Source organism: Phoenix dactylifera, chromosome 18 (assembly GCF_009389715.1).
Source record: "Phoenix dactylifera cultivar Barhee BC4 chromosome 18, palm_55x_up_171113_PBpolish2nd_filt_p, whole genome shotgun sequence".
Classification (NCBI taxonomy): Eukaryota; Viridiplantae; Streptophyta; class Magnoliopsida; order Arecales; family Arecaceae; genus Phoenix; species Phoenix dactylifera.
Genome location: NC_052409.1, coordinates 1,161,878 through 1,183,776, shown reverse-complemented (window position 1 = coordinate 1,183,776; position 21,899 = coordinate 1,161,878). Strand labels below are relative to the sequence as shown.

Genomic DNA, 21,899 nt, shown 5'->3' with positions numbered 1-21,899 from the left:
CGCTTGGGAGTCGCACTTGGCAATATATGAAATTTACATAGTTTTGTTATGCAAATCTTGAAACATTTGGATGGATCCATGACTCAATGATTTTCAGAAGTGTGCTATGTTTTTTAAGGTACAAGGAGGTGTGCGTGTCTTAGTAAGTGAAGGCAAACCATGATTTGGCAAGATCTATTATTTTTCTCATTTTAGGATGCAAAAGTTGCATTACAACAAAACATGTATTTGTTCGTGCCTACGTGACGGCGGAGAGTGGCGATGCCAAGGACTATGAGGATCTCGATCGAGCACATGCCAAATTTGATTCAGCCCTAAATTGACCCCATAGATTATAGATCACAATTCCACATCTACCACTCGAAAATTGGATCTGGACTATGAGGATCTAGATCGAACACATGCCAAATTTGATTCACCCTAAATTGGCCCCACAGATTATAGATCACAATTCCACATCTACCACTTGAAAATTAGATCCCATCTTATCAAGTAAATGATCAAATTTGAATATAAAACCTAGATCGAAATCCAATGCGAACAAGACTCGTATTCACTGGATCAAGACCCAACCCATCCAACTTGCAGCCCGGGTCGGAATTCGAAGGTTGTATAAACTATATTGCAGCCAAGATAATGTGGGCTCAGACATTTTGCAACCTCACACCGACATTCTCCAATAATTGTACCTCCAAAGGAACTCAAAAACGCCTGCCCTTAATGATGGCTCCTCTCTGTCCCCGGTTGCCCGGCCATCCGGCTCTTCCCATCCTTCCAACCGTTTCCTTTCCTCGTCTCCCTTCGACAAAGACTTTTATAGCCTCGTTCGCATAAAACGGCAACCTGCACCCATTTCTTCGCCAATCATCCCTTCTCTCTCTCTCCCCTCAGAAGAAGAGGAAGAAACCGAAGAAAGGGGGGAGGTTTAGGGCTTGTAATGCAGCAGAATTCTCGAGTTCTTGGATTGCTTCCGCCCTAGGGTTTTTGCTCCTGAGGGTGGAGAGAAAGATGCGTCCCTGCTTTGGGCGGAGCTGCCTCGCATTCCTCCTCAAGTTCTTTAGCTTCTTGCAGACATTCGTCGGTGTATCGATCTTGATCTATTCGGTATGGGTGCTAAATAGCTGGAACCGGCAAGGGCTTGGTCTTGATCTCGAAGGCCTCCCGGCTCCTTGGTAACGTTCTTCTATCATGACTTTTTTGATCCGATTTGTTATTCTATAATGTTTAATTGAGGGATTGATTTCTCTCGAGGAAAAAAAAAGAAAAAAAGAAGAGGGATTTTGATGAATGGGGATGGATTAAAAAGTTGTTTTCTCTTCGTTGTCTATGACCTTTTTGTTTGGACTAGTTATTCCGTCCTTGTTGATTGAGTAATCGGGAGATTTTTTATTTAATGACAAGATTGCAAAAAGAAGCCATCAGTATTCATTGATGAATGGGACTTCGGTTCTTGCGATTGATTTCTTAGTTATTTGCATATCTATCTTTTGTATTTTGTTTTGGAATACTTGCTTTTTCTTTAGTGGGTTTCTTGATTCTTGATTTTTGGTGGCGGGGCAGGTTTATATGCGCTATGATGGCTGTCGGGGTTCTGCTGTGTCTGGTTGCTTTTACTGGACACGTTGCTGCTGGGGTTGTCAATGGTTGCTGCCTCTGTTGTGTATCCTACACATTCATTGTTGTATCTTTTGATCTCAGTCTTAATTTTCACGCAACCAGCTTGAATCTGTAGAAAGATACGTGCTTGATGCTTCTTGTGTAGCCCAATGGATCGAAAAGGTGCTACTTAAAATCTGCTAAAACTTAAGAATATTTTGGAAGTTGGATTATGTAATTGTTTCGACCATATATTTGGAAGGAACTTACTGAGATGGAATCATATGCTTTTCATTGCCTTTCCCTTCCCATAATCTTCGTTAGATTATGTTGCCAGCATACTTCGCGACTGATGCTTTTACCCTTTCCTCTTAGGCGGTAAGATTGTTCGTCTTTTCATGTTCTTGTCATATAAATGGTTTCTTGCAGATCATTTCTATTGGTAGATGCTAGATGAATGATTTTAACATTTTTTACATTGAATTTTTAGTCTTCTAATTTTCATGTCTTTCTTTATTTAAAATATTTTACATAGACAAGTGCTGTTTAATCCTTTTTATTCCATTTTATTATAAAGTTAAGAGCATAGTCACATAATTGATATTCAAGGACTTATTTGAAAAACACACAAAGTTGGATTTGAAAGATACTGGTAGAATTACGTGAAATTGTTATGAGCTCCTGAAAGAAACAAAGAAGAAGAAATAACAAAACTTGATAAGCATTTGAATAAAAAGGAAGAACTCAAAGTGGCATGAAAAAAACTTCTGAAATGACGCGTAGATGGTCACAAATGATTTATTTTTCACTTGTCATTAATAAAAACCTATTTTTAGATTGAGTGGGATATTGGGGAAAAAGTGTAGAATTAAACGTGATGAGTGATCAAGCATGTTTAGATAATGTGGCAGAGATGTGTCATATAATTAAGAAAGCTCCAATATTTCCTTAAGTGGCTTCATTTATGATCTTTTAAAGTGATTTAGAGTTCAATTACAAATGTTCGGATAATTAAGGTCCCATTGATGGAAATGTTCCATGTTTGAAAGTAATCGACGCTAATTTGTCCATTGAACTTTAGACCAAAGCTTTGAGAAGAATTTTAAGATTGTCGGAAGAGATGTGTGAGATGAGATACAATCTTTGAGAGGGGAAATTTGAAACTGATCTGCCAAAAATTGAATATATACCATGGCTTAAGAGAAACAGGAATCAGACAGAAACTTTGGCCAATTTAATATAAAGAAGTTGATAGATACACCAAATTTTTCCCAATGGGAGAAGTTGCAAATAGAGGTTGTAATACAATGATGTTTTGAGGATAAGAATGAGGTCTGCAAGGAGCTTGAGAACTTCATATAAGGAAGCATTTAAGTGGTGATCAAATCTGATTGACTGCAAACTGAAGCATCTATCATGATCCAATTAATAAATGCATTAAAAAGAAACCTTTTCTAGGGGCAAAAGAGGCAACAAATGCAAGATAATATGGAACTTAGCCCTGGTCTTGTACCTATCATGTTCTTTGAATGGTCTTTGAATGGTCTTAATTTACTGTATGACAGGTTAACCTACTGTATGGAGACATAACAGGTAGATTTGATAACAGGTAAACCTACTGTATGGAGAGTGCACCATTCATGGGCTTTGTGGTAGATTTTAGTGAAACTGTTTCGCTTGCTTCATTGAACCAATGGGCTTCTGTTAAGGGTTAATTGATTGCTAACAACTTTTTTTGATGGTTATCAGTCATTGAGAAACGGTGCAAAGGAAGGGGAATTTATCTTATAAACGAGGTCTTTGGACATGTAAATCAAGATTTCACATAGTTTTTTTCTTGGAAAAATGGTCTCCAGTTGTGAATGACCAAATGGGTGAAATGACATTATGATCATCAGACCTTAACTCTTGTTTTTGTAGATAATGGATATCTTAGCAATGAGCTAATGCGCATATAGGAGTAAAAGTGTGGAGTCCTTTGAAGGTTCTGGGTGTACTTAGCTGGTGACTTAATTGTTCATTTAAATGATACCCTTCTATGCCGTGATTCCAATTTTTATAAGCAAAGATGGGATAGATCAGCCCCTCAGGTTTGCTTGAAATTTTTATGAAGAGTGATAGGCTTGAACATTAGTCATTACAAAATTATGATATTGCTACATGGATGGACATTTGTAGGCCTCAAATAGCTGTAGATTTAATGGGATGTAAAATCTCTTTGGTTCGAGCCACCCAAAAGGATAAAAAGGACAGGTGGCTATCAGGATAGAAGCTTAATGCTGTCATATGAAGTGGGGGAGTTGCTTTATTTTAGTAGCATTCCTGTTTGCATGTCAAATTTTAGCCTCTAACTTTGGTTTTTGCTAAATTAAGGGTATATGAAGTGGTCTCTTACGAACAAGAGTAGAGAAATTTGATTTGGCTGGGGCTTCTGTCTGGTCAAGGTATCTTAAAGCTAGGAAAGATCTTGGTATTGGAGGCTGCTGGAAGATATTGTGAAGACCAAGGTATTGAAGAAGGTGCTGTAGGAGAACAAGTAGGATGCTTGAGTGGTTGCTCTTCTTTCATGTGGCCAGAGAGGCATTTCTAGAAAGAACGGAAATTTTCACATAGGTTCGATATAGGAAGAGAGATGGAACAAGGTTTTGTTTAGACATGGAATAACTTGAGATAGAGTTCTAATTATTGGACTTGTTTCGTTGGCATCTGATCATCACAATGTGGTTGCAGCATGGATTTTGAAAGTCAGAGGGGTGCTGGTCCTAAGTGCTTCATCACCCAAATGAGGAGGTTTCTGTGAGCAATCACGTATATAGCTTTGCAAGATCTAGGGAAGGTAATTGATAAATGAAGAAGGAAACAAAGGTGAAATTTGGGTTGGTTTGTTCTTTATGTAACCTTTTAATGGATGGTGGTGCACAATATGCTTGCAACAATTGTATGCACTCCCCATGGGGAAATGACTGTCTTGATGATTGACCACTGGGCATTCATTAATGTCATTGGCCACGTTAAATTGTGAACATGCTTTTCTCATCATTGGGGTAAGTTCTGATATGTCATTCTGGAAAATATACATCGTATGTTCTCCCACCACATAGTATCAGTGTGCACAAAATCTCACCACCTATGCAATTCATTGGAAAAAAAATCTGCACCCATAGTACTAATTCTTCATGAACTGATCAGTTTTTTTTGTAGTCACACAGCTTCACTTTCCATATTCTTTCGAGCACACAACTTGTGGTTCATCTTCAAATATAACCTTATTTAATTGCTTTCGTATCTTCACTTGCTAATATTATCTGCTATTTCACCACATATTATGCATCTAGTCTCTTCAAATTGAAAGCAATTATCAACAGATTGCTGTTTTTCTTTTCCCCCTGACAGAACCTTTGTATGACCTGCTGTACGGCCATGCAAACAATTCATTCTCATCCAAATGTTGACACAAAATTGATTACATTCTTTTGTCTTCACCTTGCGGGAAGGCTTGCTATGCTGGTCCCGTATTAGATTGCATCAAGTTACCTGATTCACATGGGTTCAAACACGTTAAACCTGCCAATATAAATCTCATTTATATAATGTAACATAACAAATTAAATTGTATTCATCAACTCATTCATTTTGACTTAATTCTCATCTTGGTTTAGCATGGTACATGCTCTATGTTACACTGTGCCACCTTCTATCAGCTACTCTGTGTTGTCCTTATCAGAAACAACAACGTGACCAGCTTCTTGTCACTTGTAACTAGCATATGTAAAACATGTTGCACTGCCAAACAGGTTTTTCAATGTCCAGTTGAGAATTCTGTGGACAGAGTACAACTTCCTCAATATAATGTGTCACACCTGCTATGCTGGTTGGGGCAAATCTTGCCGGGCGTTATGGCTCGGCTTGTGTATGGTTATAATAAACAACCAGAAAGTTCTATGTTTTCTTTTATTTTGGTTTTGTGAAAGTCGCTGTCAGCATTTCGTCTTGCTTTTTGATGTGTCAGTCATGGTTTTCCTGTTGAAAAAAAAAGCTGTTATGAAATTACCTTCATTGGATACAATGGTCTTTGGTTAGTGTTTGCTAAAAGTCACTGTTACTTGGAACTCAACTTTCATCTTAGTTTACCTTGACTTGGATCACAGTTTGCAGTATTGATTACTATACTCATTTTACTAGAAGCAGCTTTGGTGGGTGTTCTGATGTTTGACAAACACTGGGAAGAGGTACATATCTGATCTTTTAACATTTGACAACAACAAGTTTTAATTTGACAAAGAATTATAGCGTCCATGTGTTGCTAATTGAATTCTGCTGCCTTATTAATTTTGCAGGATCTTCCATATGACTCTACTGGAGAACTGAAAAGCCTTTGTGCATTTATAGAAGAGAATATGGATATATGCAAGTGGGTTGCTCTAACTGTGATTGTTATTCAGGTATGCAGCTTTTTCTTATCTGTAAAATGTTTGTAACTGTTGATAGGTACTCCATCTCATTTGATGGACAATTGGTGTCAAGTGCCAGCTCATATGATGTTAGTGCAATGCCTGAAAGTTTTTTACAACCAATTTGTTAGATAATTTTTCCGGTTCACTATTTTATGGAGGTTGTTGTTGTCATCAATCAAAATTTTGGCTAACTCATCTCAGATCCACTAGGTTCCATAATTTCTGCTTTGATATCAGTTTAGTTCTAATGGTTTTAATGGGGGGATTGGGGAAGTAATCTAGTTTTGACTTTTGGTTGAGACATACATACATGCACATGTAATGCATGCTCAGAATATGCATGCATGAATGCATGCACGTGCACATCCATGCAAACGTAGGTAGACGATACACACAAAAATAGTGTGTGCTACCATGCAAGCATGCAGACAGGGAGACATGCATGCACAAAAGACAAGGCTTTCAAATTTTATTTGTAATTTAGGGATACATGCATGTGTAAAAGACAAGACTTTCAAATTTTATTTGTAATTTAATTAACATGCATTTAGTTGCACCATCTGAGCTTGTATCCACTTTTTCATGCTCTTAAATGTCTATGTTAATGTATTAGTGCTTAAGAACTTGCTGCAGAAAGGGAGCAATTGAGTAAAAATGCCAAAAATATTGTCAGCAAGTTTTACATTTTGTTACATGTCCTTTCTGTTCTATGTGCAGGCACTCTCCCTTCTTTTGGCAGTGATTTTAAGAGCCACGGTTCCTGCTAGAAGAGTAGACTACGATAGTGATGAAGATCTCATAGTTTCAACGAGGCCACTTTTAAATGCACAAGGTGGCCCGTCTTATCCTACAACCTCTGTTGACAGCAAAGGGTTTCACTCAGACTTCTGGAGTTCACAAATGAGACAGAAGGTACTTCATTGTTTTAGATTAAAGATTTTTCCTTGTTTGTCTAGCATTCTCCTAATTATGTTGGATGGTTAAAAGGGTCTGCAAACAGTAAAGGGTTGAGGATGTTGAGGTGGATCTGTGAGAGACTAGTAAGTGTTCAATTTCAGTAGATTAGAGAAGCATTGGAAGCAGCACCAATAGAGCACAAGTGACAAAGGACCACTGAAATGGTTGGCACATATGCGGCACTGCCAGATACAGCCCTGGTGAGGAATGATCTGAGATGAATGAAAAAGAAGGAAATAAAAAATGACTTGGATAGCATACTGATAGATAATTTGTTGGCAGTTCCTATTTTGTAAGGTCTGATCTGCTAGGATCAATGACAGAGTAGGTTCCATTTGCCAATCGTTGGTTGATGGGATTAGTTTCCTTACCATTCTGTATACTTTAAATGATTTGCTCTTGCTTTCAATCTTCCTATGCGCTGCTGTTCTATGTCATGTTTGTTCAAGTCTCTGTACTTCACTGATCGGTTGACTTAGACTACACCGCGCACCCCCCCCCCCCCCCCAACCCACCAAAAAAAAAAACCTTTTGAGTTCAAATTGAGCGGTCCTCAGCCTTGGAAAAAAAGTTGGACTAGACATCTCATTTTAGGAGATAGTACAAAATTAGAGCATGAATCTGTCACTCTAAGATCTGACTTGTATATGGATCATAAACAGGGTTCTATGGAAATTAAAGCAGTGCTGCCTTCAGATACTCCATTGAGATCTCATGCTGCTTCTATAATTGTAAAAAAATAGACTTTGTGAAGTCAAGTTCCTGTATACCAGGCAGTTTATATGAGTCTAATTTCCTGTTAAATAAGATGGCAGATAGCCTGTCACAGATTTACATTGATAAGTTGCCTATTGCGTAAGCAATGTGACTGGTGCATTTAATCCTATTTACCGCTCTCATTGTTTCTGTTTTGATTTGACATGGCTGTTAAGTAGTAATCTATTAGTTCTTAAGTTACACGTAAAGCTCAAAATTGCTAGTGGCAGTTGGTTTAAGACTTCACATTTAGGAGGACTTTGCAGGAATTTTTTTTTCTTTTAATTCTTAAAATTTCTAACGATTGTTGGTCAGGAAGGTTATGACTCAGCATAGCAAAAGTGCTATTGACAGTTGGCAGACACTGATTTTTGTTCTTGGTAAAAATTTACTTTAAGCTACAAACAAATTGAGGTGAGAATTTAACCTGCAGAAATCTGGAGCATGTCTTTGTTATGGTCAAAGCCCTTTTCAAACCTCAGATGGGTGTGACTAGACTGCCCTTGTCAAAATGAAGGATCACCAACTATAACCAAGTAATTTGGTTACTGTATGAAAGGTTTTTACACTCTTATTTTTCTGCCTTTCAGCCATCTTTTGTTTGATCATTCCATTAACAGGCATGTTGAACCGACTTGAGTATTTAAGTGAAAACTCTTGCACGTGTCATGTGTCATGTCTGAACCCAGTGCGTAACAAACGCTGCATGCATGTATGGACCATACAAGCCTGCATGGCTGTAAATCATATCAAAGCAATAATAATTTCTTTTTTTTTCCATCAAGAACTTATCCAAATGATTCTTACAATAGTTCCATAGTGATATAAGTCAACATTTCCTAACTATTAATATGAATCAAATAATTTATTCTAGCTAGTCTGACTAAAACTTCAATAACTGAAAGTATCTTCAAAAGAACTAGCGCACTCTCCAAGTCTCGAGCAATCATATATCCAAATCTGAAAAGCAGAGCAAACATAATAATGAGCTACACTAGCCCAGTAACCAACATAATACCTCGAAGTGGGGTCAAAACATGCCAAATAATTAGTTAAAAGCACAAAATATTGACTGAAAAATAAATCATTTCTCGAATAATGCATTTTTTTTAATATACTATTGTTTTCATAAAGAAATGCCGGAAACTCGATATCAAGCTTTGGCCATATAACCCAGTGGCATGATTAGAATACACAAAGTGCCAAAAACCACTATTATCAACCACGGGTGGCACGGTATCCAAATACCACTATTCTAATTATCGATGGTGTGGTGTTGAAATTAGTTTCTCACAAATTACAAGTCGATAGGGCCAATGAATAATTCTTATTGGTGGGGCCATATCATATCATAGTTGTGCTGAGAATGCATACTTATAAAACAGATTTTTCATAATTTGCTCAGTCACATTTTTCAGATTTCATAACATAGCACATAACATATTTTAAAATAATCATAACATTAACATGCCTGATCCGTTTAACTAAGTATAGAACATATATCATAATTATGATTTAATCAACTAATTATTATTTTACTAAAATTTTAGAAAATATACTTTGAAGCATTAGGTTACTTATCTCTTATCACTTTAAAGTTCCACTTTAGTTAGATGGGTCAGAAGTACCTATTTTAATATAATTAAAACATCATTAAATTCATCATCATTTCAGGAGTCAAGCGGAGTCAAAATTAAACACTACTGGAGAATGACCTTAAATTAGATCAGTCAGATGACAGTACCCGATTGCCCAGGTCGGTCCGGGCAAGGAGAATTTAACCGGTCAGGTGAAGATCAAAAGTGGTCAAATTTTAAAAGATCTAGCTGGGGCTGATGTAATGGGCCGGTCTACCGCCCGGGTACCAGGGAGATTCAATGTCTCCAAACTAGGTCAACTTGGATCCGAGCAATAAGGAGAACAAAGCACTAAAATTCCTAAGCATGTCTAGAGAGAGAAAGTTCCGTAGAGGAAGAAAGTCCTATAGGGAGAGTCCCATAGAGAGAGGTCCAGCAAGGGAGAGAATCTTAGTCCGAGTTCAGTCAGGGGTCGGTTTGTTTGTTAATGGCACAGTCAACCTGGTCGGTCAGGTAATAGTGCCTGACTCTCCAGTTCGGTCTGGACTAGGAGAATTTAACTGGTGAAGATCAAAAGTGGTTAAATTTTAAAAGATCTAGCTGGGGCTGAAATGATGGGTCGGTCTATAGCTCGAGTACTGGAGCAGTTCAGGGTCTCCAAACTAGGTCAACTTGAAGCCGAGCAACAAGGAGAGTAAAGCACTAAAATCCTTAAGCCTGTCTAGAGAGAGAAAGTTCCATACAGAAAGAAAATTCCGTAGGAAATCTCGTAGGGAGAGAAAGTCCCGTAGAGAGAGTCCAATAAGAGAGAATCTCAGTCCGAGTTCAATTAGGGGTTTTGGTTTATTTGTCAATGGCACGGTCAACCTAAATCAATTAACATGTCTGGCCATGAATCAAGAGAGAAAGTTTGTAGAGAGAAATAAGAGGAAGAATAAGAGAGAGAAGGTGGGAAAAAGAGAGAAAGGAGAGAGGAAGAGAGAATAAGGTCTCTCTCTCTCTCTCTCTAGCCAAGGGAAGAAGGGAGAGGGAGAGGGTGGCTGTGGTGGTGCCTCAAGTCAAAGGGACTCACGGCTGGCCAGCAAGTGGCTGGCGGCGACTAGCGGCCGACAATACCAAATCCACCAAAATAGGGGTTCCGACTTCTTTAACCGCGAGCATCGTAATGGCCGGAGCTCCGATCATGGTCTCCTGCCACTGCGGGGGGATTGGAGGAAAAGACCTCGAAGGCAAGAACCAGCGCCGGAACTAGCCGAAATCGGAAGAAAAAAAAACTTGTTTTTCGAAAACAAGGGAAACAGAGACTTTGCCCTTCTTGGCCAAATTCCGGCGATCACCAACCGAAATCAGGCTTCCAAGGGTCACGGAGGAGGGTAAACAAGAGTTATCCAAAGATTTTCGGGTTCTTATCTGGCTTTCCGGTGGCGCATGGCGGCGGCGGCGTGAACGACAATTGGTGTTCGGAGGAAAAAAAATGACGAAATCTCCGGCGAAAAGCTCCAATCCGAAGGGATGGGGAGGAGCTTCAATAGATCGAAGACTAGGAAACCCTAGTCTCTGATAGAGTCCAAGGAGGAGGACTCATCCTCCTTCGCCGTGCTCCACCGGGGCTCTGCCCTGGTTCTTGTTTAGATGGGCCTTCGGACCGCGTTCAAAAGCTGGGCCGAGCCAACAGGCCAGCCCAATGAGGTTGGGTCTCACATCATGTACCTCCACAGTTGCCCTTATTCTATTGGTCCCACCCAATAAACTATGGGGTCCACTCATCGTTTTGGGAAGCTGTATGTATTTGCCATGTTCTTCACTTGCACAAGCATGTGGCTTTAGCACAGATCCTAGGTTAAACCTTTTAGCATAATTGAGCTTCAACTCCAATCTAACCTGTTTGGTAGCATGGTATGCTATACTGGTTGGTACCGGTACGGTATCGGTACGCCAGTGTCGGTACGCCTGGCATACCGCATACTGTATCGTACTGATACTCGGTATGTTAAGCATAGAGCTGTGTGTCGGGCCATCTAAGGTGAAAAGAGCTGAAGTAGCCATGTTTGCAGCTACTAGTGCGGCACCGGTACGAGGTTTGGTACCGGTACGGCGAATCTTGTTCGGTAGTTTCTTGCATTTCAAATAGTGCCATAATTATAAGCTTCTATGCCGTTGGAAAAGGGGAAAGCCATTGAATTGTGTCTTGTGGAGTCTGATTAGGGCCCGCGAACATTGTAATCACGGCTAGTGTTCCAATCTGTTGGCGATTTAATGAAAAATGGAAGTGCAAACGGTTTTTGTGAGATGCCCAAAGGACCCTGTTCTCGTCATATTCTTTAATGGTGTTGCCACATGGCCGTTATTGCAACATTTATTCCTTTTCGCACGTAACAAATTCACATGGTGAAGCTATATTTCTTTATTTAGTTCATCTGATGCACCCTTTCTTTTTGCAGTATGGCTTGAACCAGAGCAAGTTCTGATACAGTGGCATAGATCGAAAAGACATCAGTATCTGCAAATTGCAACAGTGACAGTGGAAGGCGATGCTCCATCTTGTAAGCGTTGAATACAAACCCATCAGTGTTTGCAGGCATCTTTTGTAGGTACAACCGTTTGATCCCTTGTAATAAAACCATTCTCTGTATAGCTGGGGGTGGTATCTGGGGCTGTTGTCTTCCGCGGGGCTGTAAGTATCATGCTGTATTTTGTCGTGCTGTTAAATGCTCATATATTAATGTCCGGGGTGTGGTTGGGACCTTTCGGTTGGTTGGTATCACATGATATGTTTTCTGAACATCGATGGGGCTGTCGAGAGTTCTGCATTTGACATAGGCCTCCAGAATAATTTCTGTGGGGCAGGGAAATGTGGCTGGCCTGTCTCTGGGACCATGGATGCTGGGGTTGTTGCAGGGACCCCTTTGAAAATCTCCCTTGTCTCCTAAGAGATACCACTTGAACAGAATTAGAGATTTCGTTGCAGTTAACAGCATGCTTTTCGTGCGGATAAATCATAGACCTGGTTTCTATGTTCTCCAGTAAGTTTTATGCTACCAGCCTGTGGATGTTCTGGTGGAGGGTAGATCTCTGTGGTATTGCGCCTTGCGTATTTGGTGTTTGCCAAGTCCTTTCATAGTTAGTCACAGGAAAAAGCCAGGTGTATGTATGGTACACATGCTGAACTTAGTGAAATATTTCTTGGTAATATTCCTTTTCTCTTTTGTAGGGTCCCACCCAGAGTAATTATGACTGAATATCAAGTAAGCACAATCTTATCAATTACTCATGGCATCTATCATCTATTCCTCAAATATATGACAAAATAACTTCTTATTTGTGGAGGTGATGGTTGTTTTCTCATCCTTCTCTGTTCTGACTGGCTTCATACGTCTTTACGTTTTTAGTTAAGTCTTCCATAGGGAGGCAAGTTATCTTTTTTTTTAATATATGTTCATATTTGGCTGGTTTCGTGTATCATTCCACATTGCGGGTCTATTTTCAGTTATTTTGAAAACATCTTCGGTGGATTGTTGGTCTTCATTGGAGTTTGAGAATGAGGCTCCAAAGTGTCATGTGGTAGGTAGGGAGGTAGGTTCTGATCGAAGCTTAGCTTTCACTTTTGAAGTGCCATAAGAATTTTTATCTGAGTAGCTTGGTGATATTGAAATAGATGATTGAAGAGAACTCTGCAGGTTGACGATAATTTATTGACTACTTCTGAAACTGCGTTTAGCTTATGTATTCTAGGTATGAACTCCCCTATGAAACTATTCCTAACTAAAATGCCAAATGCATGGTTATGATACAAGGGTTTTACTGATTCCAATTAAACTAAATCGGTATGGGGAGCTACAGCATGCAAATAGAGAGAGATCCATGGTGTCAGCGGCGGGTCCGCAAATCACAATGATCCATTTTGATCAAAAGACGTGCTCCAAACCATGTATAATCTGGCAATATTAGCTCCACAGGTGAACGAGCAAGGATGGACAACGGTTGGCTGTCAACGTGGAAGTCAGCTGCATAAATGGTGGAACACAAACCGAGGGAACGGAGGTGCAGGACCAGATGCACGCTATGAACATGACACAGCATTGCCGAACAATAAATGCGATGTACTGTCAAAAGCCACGATTCTAAAGGTCCATCGGATTAGATGCCAGAACGAGCCTATCCCATCCCTCTCCCCCTTGGTGTCTCTCATTTTGATGAGTGAGTCGGACCCCGGCCCTCGCCCATTTTGACGAGTGAGTTTGTGTCTCCCATTTGGACGAGTGAGTCGGACCATCCGAGTGGTGAACACTAAATGCGATGTACTGTCAAAGCCACGATTTCTAAAGGTCTATCGGATTATATAGCTGGACAAGCCTATCCCATCCGGATTCCGGACCCATCCCTTGCCCCCTTGGTGTCTCCCATTTTGATGAGTGAGTCGGACCCTATCCCTCTCCCTGTTGGTGTGTCCCATTTTGACGAGTGAGTCGGACCATCCGAGCGGTGTACCTAATGATTGCTCGCCGAGTTACCTTCAGAGAAGAGACGAGCAGGTAAAACCAAAGGAACCTCACCACATATGGGCCAGATGGAGACAGCTTTGCATCGCTGCTACGCGTAGGCTTGTGCTTGATATCACGAAACCAAGTTGGGGAATCTATAAAGCATCTTCGGACACATCTATAACTTTATTTTATAATCCACTGGACGCATCTATCCCCAAAATTCACATGCCAAGGAACAGGATAAACTGTGGCTCCAACACCCAATCTTCATCTCGGGGACGAAGCACGCAAAAATACTATTCTAATGACGGATCTGTACACGATGGCATGCACCATTATGATACCAGCATGCCACCAAATCTTAAAAGCACTGCAAAGACAAGTTTATCCTTATTCCCAGGAATGTCAGCTTGGGTCACCCGAGCCAAGATTCCTGTAGTTCCACTTCTAACTCACCTTGTCAATTTTAAAAACGTATCCCCTCTTGATCCCCTCCACAAATGCTGTCAGATTAAGGGAAATAGCTCGCTTATGTTATTCTTCAAGAGGCATATTGGACTGTTGCTGGTCTTCATCAGTGGTAAGCACCACCCACGGAACAGGACCTGATCTTCTTCTTTTTTTTTCTTTTTCTATTTTTTAATCACGCCCAGGACACATGACATATTTTCTGCTTGAGTTCTTGGCATCTACTTGTTTTGGATCACCTTCCAAACTATCTCTTATCAAGCAATAGTTGGCTGAGAAACTTGGGATATCCATCTTGAGCATATATTTCACAAGCAAAGGAATACCGTATCAGTTGGTGAAACCAAGAAAACGAAATCCGAGTGGAAAACTTGGCAGCACCTGTATGATGTGGACTCTTGAAAAAAAAAAAAAAAAAGAGAGACCTTAATATAAACAATGTATATGTGTCAACTTGGACAGGTGAAGAAGCATATACCCTTCATTTATGAGCAGCCTTCAAATAGAAAACAATGCACATACACTACAAATTGGGCATTATATAGATATACTACAGACTATGAAGCCATCAGTATCATCACATGGACAACAAAAATAGGAGGGGCTGTTAGGAATTAAAAGGAAAAATAGGAGAAAAGCCACCTCATTTCAGTCACCCACAAGTAAAATCCGACAATGCCTCCTCAACCAACTCCTCCAACACCAGACCACCAATCTCCTTGCTGAACTCATACATTTCCAGCCACATAAATTCTGCCCATCCCCTTCCTGCTACTTCCCTTTTCACCACTCTTTCTACCGTAAGGTTGATGCCGCCGGGCTCACCTAGCACAGACTCACCAGAGTACCAATTTCTCACAAGTTCACACACTTCCTCAGTCACCGAAGCACCAGCAGGACCGTCCTTCCAGGCCCCACAACATGCTCCGGCCCATGGATATGAAGCCAATACGGCGCTTTGGCCTATGTTTAGCAATGCTGCATTGACACAATCGAATAGGAGCCTCTGGTTTGATCGCCTCTCCCTGCACTTAGCCTCTTCTTCTTTCCTGTCCAAATATTTATCCAGTAGCATTGGATTCAAAGGGCTCTCCAGGGAATGCCATCTTGTGAATATCATGCAAGACTTCTCATTTCGAAAGCCAGCAGATGACAGTAACTTTTGGACAAGCACAAATCGTTCTTGTTCTCCCTCTTCTACCTTGGGGAGAAGTCTGGAAGGTTTCGGGGGATTCATCAATATTCTCCCCAAACTGGAGCCATCACGTGATAAGGAACGAGCAATCGATTCAATTGGTGGAGATCTAGAGAGCGCTTCTGAAAGTAGGTAGAGATACTAGCATTTAGTGTATGGAACTTGAAGATCTTCAGTGGTAGGTATGACTACACTTACGTGGATGTCCAGCGATGTGGCAGTCAGAAGCTTGGGACATATTACTGTTGACATCGTCGACAAATGGTGCTTGTAGAACTGACACAGGGCTGGGGTGGTCCTGGTTCTCACCAGAGTTTCCGCATGTCATTGGTTTTTCAAGAGAATAAGCACCCTGCTAATATGCAAAAACCAATTCTACGTAGGAAATAGGAGAAATAAAAGAAAAAAATACCAATATCGAAGAACAAATATGTGGTAGTTCAGCATGCAAATTTAAGGTTCAGAATTAACAGTCTCCCCTTCAAATGCTACTCTATAAAATAAGGGGGGGAAAGCAGCATGAGTATGCTGAAAAGAGACAAATGCAAAAATTGAAGAAGAAAAAGGAACAAAATATGGATGAGACAGGAAATTACCACCAGCCAGCATAATACTTTTTTACCATTTTTCTTGTATGATAGATTCACAGACAAAAAGAAGAATTCCTATCTGATTCAAGACAATAAAGAAGAAATTCAGGGGAGAAAAACCAATACCTTAGCACAGAAGCCCTGATTTTGTCCATCGTACACTGTAGTCAGAGATGAAGCCTCACCAGAACTTTTATACGAACTAACCAGTGCACTTTGCTTAGGTCGATTATCATCAACAGAATGTAATAAATCGTTTATTTTACCATCAACCTTTGCACAACCAGGTTGGAGCCTATCACCGCAACCCACTGAAGATGGAATAGATTTCTCTTGACCTTGTTTCTTATTTCTAGAGAACAAACTTGAAACTTTCCCTTTGAAAGATGACTTGCCACTCTTTGACTTAGCAATGTCCCCATGAACAATGGCTTTGCTAATCGAAGCATCAGAAACCCCCACACTCAACTCAGCGACTTCATAAGCTGAAGAAGATGGAACGGATCTTGACCTTGACAAATTCCTAGGGGAGAACTCCCCACTACATCCTTCCTTTACCCCACCTGTTGACAAACATGGTGATAGTACCTGAAGGTTTTGTTCTTCATCACATGACCTGCTGCTCGAAACAGTAAGTCCCCCACTATTCTCCTCTTCTTTCTTTACCTCAGGAATGGCAAGCATCTCACCCAAGGTACTTGAGCTTCTCCGTGTTTGTTTTTGTACTTGGCTATTTGCATTAGATGTCACTAATGCCCACCTCTCTGAAAGCCGTTTTCTGGCTTCCCTGACCACTGATGACTCAGGTGAATATGATTTTCGACTTACAGATGAGATTGAGTAAGGACTGCCAATTCTATTGATGTGATCCCAAGAGTGCCGTGAAATTGGGGTGGCAGTCTCAGAGTCACTTAAGTTACCACTCTCTTCCTCCATATACTCGCTTTCTGATCTATTGAATGAGCTCTCATCTCCAACGTATCCATTCGATAAGACTGAAGACAACAATGTTTCATCCCTTCGGTTACTAAGGCTTTCTCGCATCTGATGAGTAATTTCCTTGGCTATTTCTCTTGACCCTGCTACTCCTTCAGTTCCCAGAGCTCCACAAGAATCTCTCCTTCCAAGCTGTTCTACTGAAGATGCAGGGGATGTCACTGTGGTCTTTAGGTCATGGAGCTTTCCTGGGCTAGGCTTTAAAACTACTATCCTGGTTGGTTGAGATAAATTGTGGTCTTTTGATTGAGAGAAACTAGGGGACCAATAGTGTTTATTCACATCACCTTTGCTTTCTTCAACAGATGAGTAGAGTTGTTGTTCCACATTCCTGTCATAATTTACCTCACTAGTTTTTGATGGTTTCAGTACAGTTATGTGCTTTGTCTGAGAAGGTGGAGAGATGGCCTGGAGTTCATGCAGATGCTTTGATAACAGGGAATTTGGTTCTTCTAGAAATTTGAGGAATAGATCTCTGTTCGAACTCAGAACCTCTAGTGCATCTTGAAACTCCTTGGACTGAAGGAGCTTTTCATCTGTTGCTAAGCATTTTGCTTCAATGAAATTCTGACGAACAAGAGTCATTCTCTTTTCATATGAGTTCTCATCATACCTTCCTTTCTGTGGAGGCTGATCCTTAATATGACTAATCTTTGATGGTTTCTTCCAGATTTCGTATACATCTTTGTATTCATGCTTTTCATGAGGAATTTCACACTGAATTGGTTTGTGAAAATACTCGTCTTCCTGCTGCTGATAACCTCGAAATGCTCCTGCTAAACTGTGTGAATAGCCCTCTTGGGAGCTTTTTTGAGAAGATAAAACTGATTGCTGCACTGGCAAGGCATCAAGCCCCATGAGTCTAGCAACAACATTTGGTGGCTTCTGCTTCAACTCCGCTTCTTTCCACATCTCCTGATGTATAAGCATCCTCATTGGTGTTCCACCTGAGTTCTTGTTAGAGGCACTCTTCCTTAATTCATGGGTTATCTGCAGTGAACATAAATCAGAATAGATGATGCAGTTCCACTGCCAACAAAATTTTTTGCAATTTTACAAAGCATGGGAAGGTTAATTTGACTGTAAAAGTCTAGAGTGCTAACTTGTTTGTCCTCTACTGGAAATAAGATGGGATCCCTTGGCTTCTTCACCACATCAGACTGATTTTTACTGATTGGATAACCTGAATGTCAGTTTACGACATGTCAATAGCAGCTGGATTATGCTTAAGAATTTATACAGAAGCCAAATGCCAGTTCCACCAATAAACAAACAATAGAAAAATATGGAGAGGTTAGAGCTTTGAAATGGGTATAGAGGGAAAGAGAACTGCTAAAAAAATTTCATAAAAGGTGATGAAGTCAGGCAATTGAATTTGCAATCCCAATCCTTTTCGTACAAAAAATGGGGAAAAAATTCTGCAATCAAAAAGGAAACTCGAGAATACGAAGAAAAAACTACACCTAACCTATAGAGGATCCAACTACCAGCCCCTAGGAGGAACGCAATTATGGAGGTCAAACTAACATAGACAGCAGACGAAAGTCTAGTAGTAGTTTAAAACCTATTAAAGAAATGTAGCACTGTGAAGGAAAAAGGAAAAAAAAGAAGGGGAATAGAAGTTAGATATCTTGGTCAAATGATATGAGACTCTGCCTTGTGGATAACAAAATTTCCCACGAAGAGGAAAGCTCTGAAAGCATAATCATCCAATAACAGCGCGATCATGTCTGTTGCTTCGAAATGCCTTTCACCCCTCTTAATAAAGAAATTTGGTAAAACAAAGATAATGAATTATGATTTCAATTATTCTATAATGTTTCATCCACAGCACAAAAATTCAAACCAAACCCACAAAAGAGACCCAAACTGTGTTGTTTTTAAGGATAATAAATACCATCTCTATGTGCTTTATCAGCGAGCAGCTTGGTTCCTGCCATGCCGGTACTCAAGTCCAATATGTTGATCATCCTCCCCATACATCCCAGCGAAGGCTTCTGCAAAGTTTGCCCCCTTCTATTGTTCATCTCGGTAAGTTTGAAAGAAGTGAAGATGAACCCATCAAAAAATGATTATTTTTGGTGTCCTGCCTTTGTCACAACATCACCAGCCAGACTTAAAAAGAATCAACCACCAACGTTATGAAGCACGATATCCTCAAAGGTGAGAAGAAGAGAGATCTGGCCAAGGCACTGCCCTCATGCTACAAGAAGGAAACCAGAACCAGATGAATATAATATGACCGCCCTTAATCAAAAGAGCTGGCATTTGCCATACTGCAGGATAAGAATGCAGAGATCTTGCATTCATAACCAGAGATATCATCGCCAAAACATAGGAAACGATTATTACTTACAGAATTCGATTTTTTTTCTTTTTTGGGGGTACGAACAGGATTTGATTTTTAACTCGAACAAAATTAACTGTAAAATCTTATACTGACGTTTTAACTATTCCTAATTCAAACTATTGTATGGGGAGAAAAGGATTCTGAAATAAAATTTCGGAAGCAGAACAAGAAAAAACAAACAACTTTCAAGCTTTGGTATAAAAAATTGCATAAAAGAAAATGGAGCATGGAACCATAGATTTTACGATTCTTTGCAGCAAAATAAGAAATCAGATCCACGAGCAGAGAAAATTTACCAGAAAGGGGAAGGAAAGGATAAACCGTGCGGAAACAAAAAGACCATTAAAATAGCGGATTCAAAAAGAAGGAGATGCAAGAAGAAAGAAAAAGCTAACAAAACAAATATAGAAAAAACTGTCGGTTGACAAATAAAAACAAAGGATTCAAGCAAGCAAAACGTACACCATTGGGAACTTCACAGGAAAAAAGCTGCACTTCTCGGAAAGATGTAAAACAAAGGGATAAAAAAGATTGCTGCAGCAACGATATGGACGAAATCGATGCTCATGAACCCTAAATTCAAAGAAATCAACTAAAACAGCACATAGCACAGTAAAAAAAAAGTGGGGTCGAATCCTAGAAAAGCTTCTACCTTTTCACGATATCAAGCGAAATCAGCCATCCACGCCGAAAACCAAACAGCAAACAATAAAGACCCGCCTAAAATAAGCAAAAATTCTGAACAAAAAAAGCACTTGTTCCACCAAAACGCATCAATCAATCAATCAAACGAAGAGAGAAACTTTTTGCATAAAAGGCGCAATAAGTTTCACCAAAACTCTAGAATTCAGCAGATAAAATAAAACCAACTCCAAAATCAACTTGAAAAAGAAAAAAAACTGCCTTCCGCCGGAGAAAGCGATCGCCCGAGCTCCGGGAATCGAGATCGGGGGCACATTGCGCGGAAAAGCAAACTAACCAGCAACACCTACAACCTGGCGCGAGAAAAGCAAAAGATAGAAAATAAACAGCGAAAACTGGTGTCGGAGATCCATTTCGCACCATTTCTCGTCGTGAAGAAAGCTTCCATCTTGCTTGCTCCGCCGCGGGCTATCAGGATCACGCATCCACGGCCGTGTCACAGCCGAAATCCGGCCGTCTTCGGCGGGGCATCAGAGCTCTTCTCAGGGGAACTTCCGGCGAAGGAACTGATTCCGGGGCGCGATCGGGGACGATGGTCTCACTCTATTCTCTAACCGCAGGGAGTGAGGGGGTAGAGGGGGGACCGGGGGAGTTGTGATGGAGTTCGACCCCACCGTCCGGGCGGACGTGATGGGAATTAATTCATTTTGGTTATGTACTCCTGGTTTCGATCACGAACGGAACGGTGGTGGTAATAAAATAGTTTTTTTTGGGATAAATCCTTCTAAATATTAAAATTTGTATGAATATTTTTTAAAAAATCAATATATATATATATACACTCATATAAATATATATTTTATATGTATACTTTTTTTTTTCTTGCATATATGCCCACACTGTCTAACACGGTTAAAAAAAAGTAGCGGTTCAAAATTAAAAATAACTTAAATATTTTTAATAGGTAAATATACAAAAAAATGTAAATAACACTTTGCGACGGTATTCATACAATTTTATATATTTAGAAGGTTTACGTAAAAAATTTTTAATTTTATTTTTTTCCATTCATGCAATTTTTATATCAATTTGGAGGCTATTCATAAAATTTCAATATTTAGAAGAGTATTTATGCAAAAATCTAAGAAATTTTTTATGTGTATATCATCCTAAATATATAAAATTATATGAATATTCTCTAAAATTGCTTTTTGCATGTATACTCTTATAAACGTTTTGTTTTGTATATTTACCTATTAGTGGTATTTTCGTCATTTGAATTTTAAACCGCTAACTTTTTAATGGTATTAGATGATATAGGTACAGACGCAAAAAAAAAAAAGATAAACATACAAAATAAGTGTTTAATGAGAGCATACATATAAATATCAATTTTGGAAGGATCTTCATGCAAATTCTAATATTTAGAGGGTATATATGTAAAATAATAAAAATAATAATAATAAAATAATATGACCATAGGGAACAAATGCGTTTCTAAATGAGGAGAAATATTAAAAAATTTGCTATCACAACACGCTTCTAACCCAGAAAATAATTTTCTGATAATATAATACGGTACATTCTTAGTTTATAATTTGACAAAAATGATAATAATAATAATATACCTGGCACCACGTGTTCGCTGGTGAGTGGGGCATAGCAAAGCAGCATAGGAGTCGTGTTATGACAGCTTACTGCCACAAATGATAATAATATTGTTTACATGGTAATTTCCTGAGCAGTGGTAATTTGCTGATAAGTTGTTGCAAAAATTAAACAGCATGGTGATGATGCTCAACATAATTGGATCTCTTGATTTTCTTCATTGAAT

General features: G+C 39.6%; 2 protein-coding genes across 6 annotated transcripts; one reads left to right on the top strand and one right to left on the bottom strand.

Moving 5' to 3' along the window:
* The first annotated feature begins 723 nt into the window (after nt 1-723).
* LOC103706973 (tetraspanin-18) lies at nt 724-12,156 on the top strand. 2 transcript variants are annotated; one of them, XM_008791271.4, is made up of 6 exons: nt 724-1,172; nt 1,561-1,660; nt 5,745-5,825; nt 5,934-6,038; nt 6,768-6,962; nt 11,782-12,156. In XM_008791271.4, exons 1-6 carry the CDS (start codon nt 1,009-1,011, stop codon nt 11,806-11,808), a joined length of 672 nt encoding a protein of 223 aa, XP_008789493.2. In that variant the 5' UTR covers nt 724-1,008; the 3' UTR covers nt 11,809-12,156. The 2 variants fall into 2 exon arrangements, with proteins under 2 accessions (XP_008789493.2, XP_008789494.2); XM_008791272.4 differs by lacking the exon at nt 11,782-12,156 and adding an exon at nt 7,038-7,426.
* A 2,593-nt stretch (nt 12,157-14,749) lies between these two features.
* Nucleotides 14,750-20,733, bottom strand: LOC103706972. Of its 4 annotated transcripts, none has more exons than XM_008791267.3 (6): nt 20,486-20,733; nt 18,971-19,276; nt 18,177-18,256; nt 16,204-18,063; nt 15,686-15,842; nt 14,750-15,609 (listed from the first exon to the last, which is right to left on the bottom strand). In XM_008791267.3, the coding sequence occupies exons 2-6, from the start codon at nt 19,098-19,100 to the stop codon at nt 14,945-14,947; spliced, it is 2,892 nt and encodes a 963-aa protein (XP_008789489.2). In that variant the 5' UTR covers nt 19,101-19,276; nt 20,486-20,733; the 3' UTR covers nt 14,750-14,944. The 4 variants fall into 4 exon arrangements, with proteins under 4 accessions (XP_008789489.2, XP_008789491.2, XP_008789490.2 ...); XM_008791269.3 differs by having other exon boundaries at nt 15,686-15,785; XM_008791268.3 differs by having other exon boundaries at nt 15,686-15,839; nt 20,486-20,731.
* Between the last annotated feature and the right edge of the window lie 1,166 nt (nt 20,734-21,899).

Coding starts and splice junctions, on each gene's coding strand:
- LOC103706973 (XM_008791271.4), top strand. CDS start 1,009: ATGCGTCCCTGCTTTGGGCGGAGCTGCCTCGCATTCCTCCTCAAGTTC. Junction 1,173..1,560: donor GAAGGCCTCCCGGCTCCTTG/GTAACGTTCTTC, acceptor GTGGCGGGGCAG/GTTTATATGCGCTATGATGG. Junction 5,826..5,933: donor TTGACAAACACTGGGAAGAG/GTACATATCTGA, acceptor TTAATTTTGCAG/GATCTTCCATATGACTCTAC.
- LOC103706972 (XM_008791267.3), bottom strand. CDS start 19,100: ATGAACAATAGAAGGGGGCAAACTTTGCAGAAGCCTTCGCTGGGATGT. Junction 18,257..18,970: donor TGATAAAGCACATAGAGATG/GTATTTATTATC, acceptor ACTGACATTCAG/GTTATCCAATCAGTAAAAAT. Junction 15,610..15,685: donor CCACATCGCTGGACATCCAC/GTAAGTGTAGTC, acceptor ACCTACTTTCAG/AAGCGCTCTCTAGATCTCCA.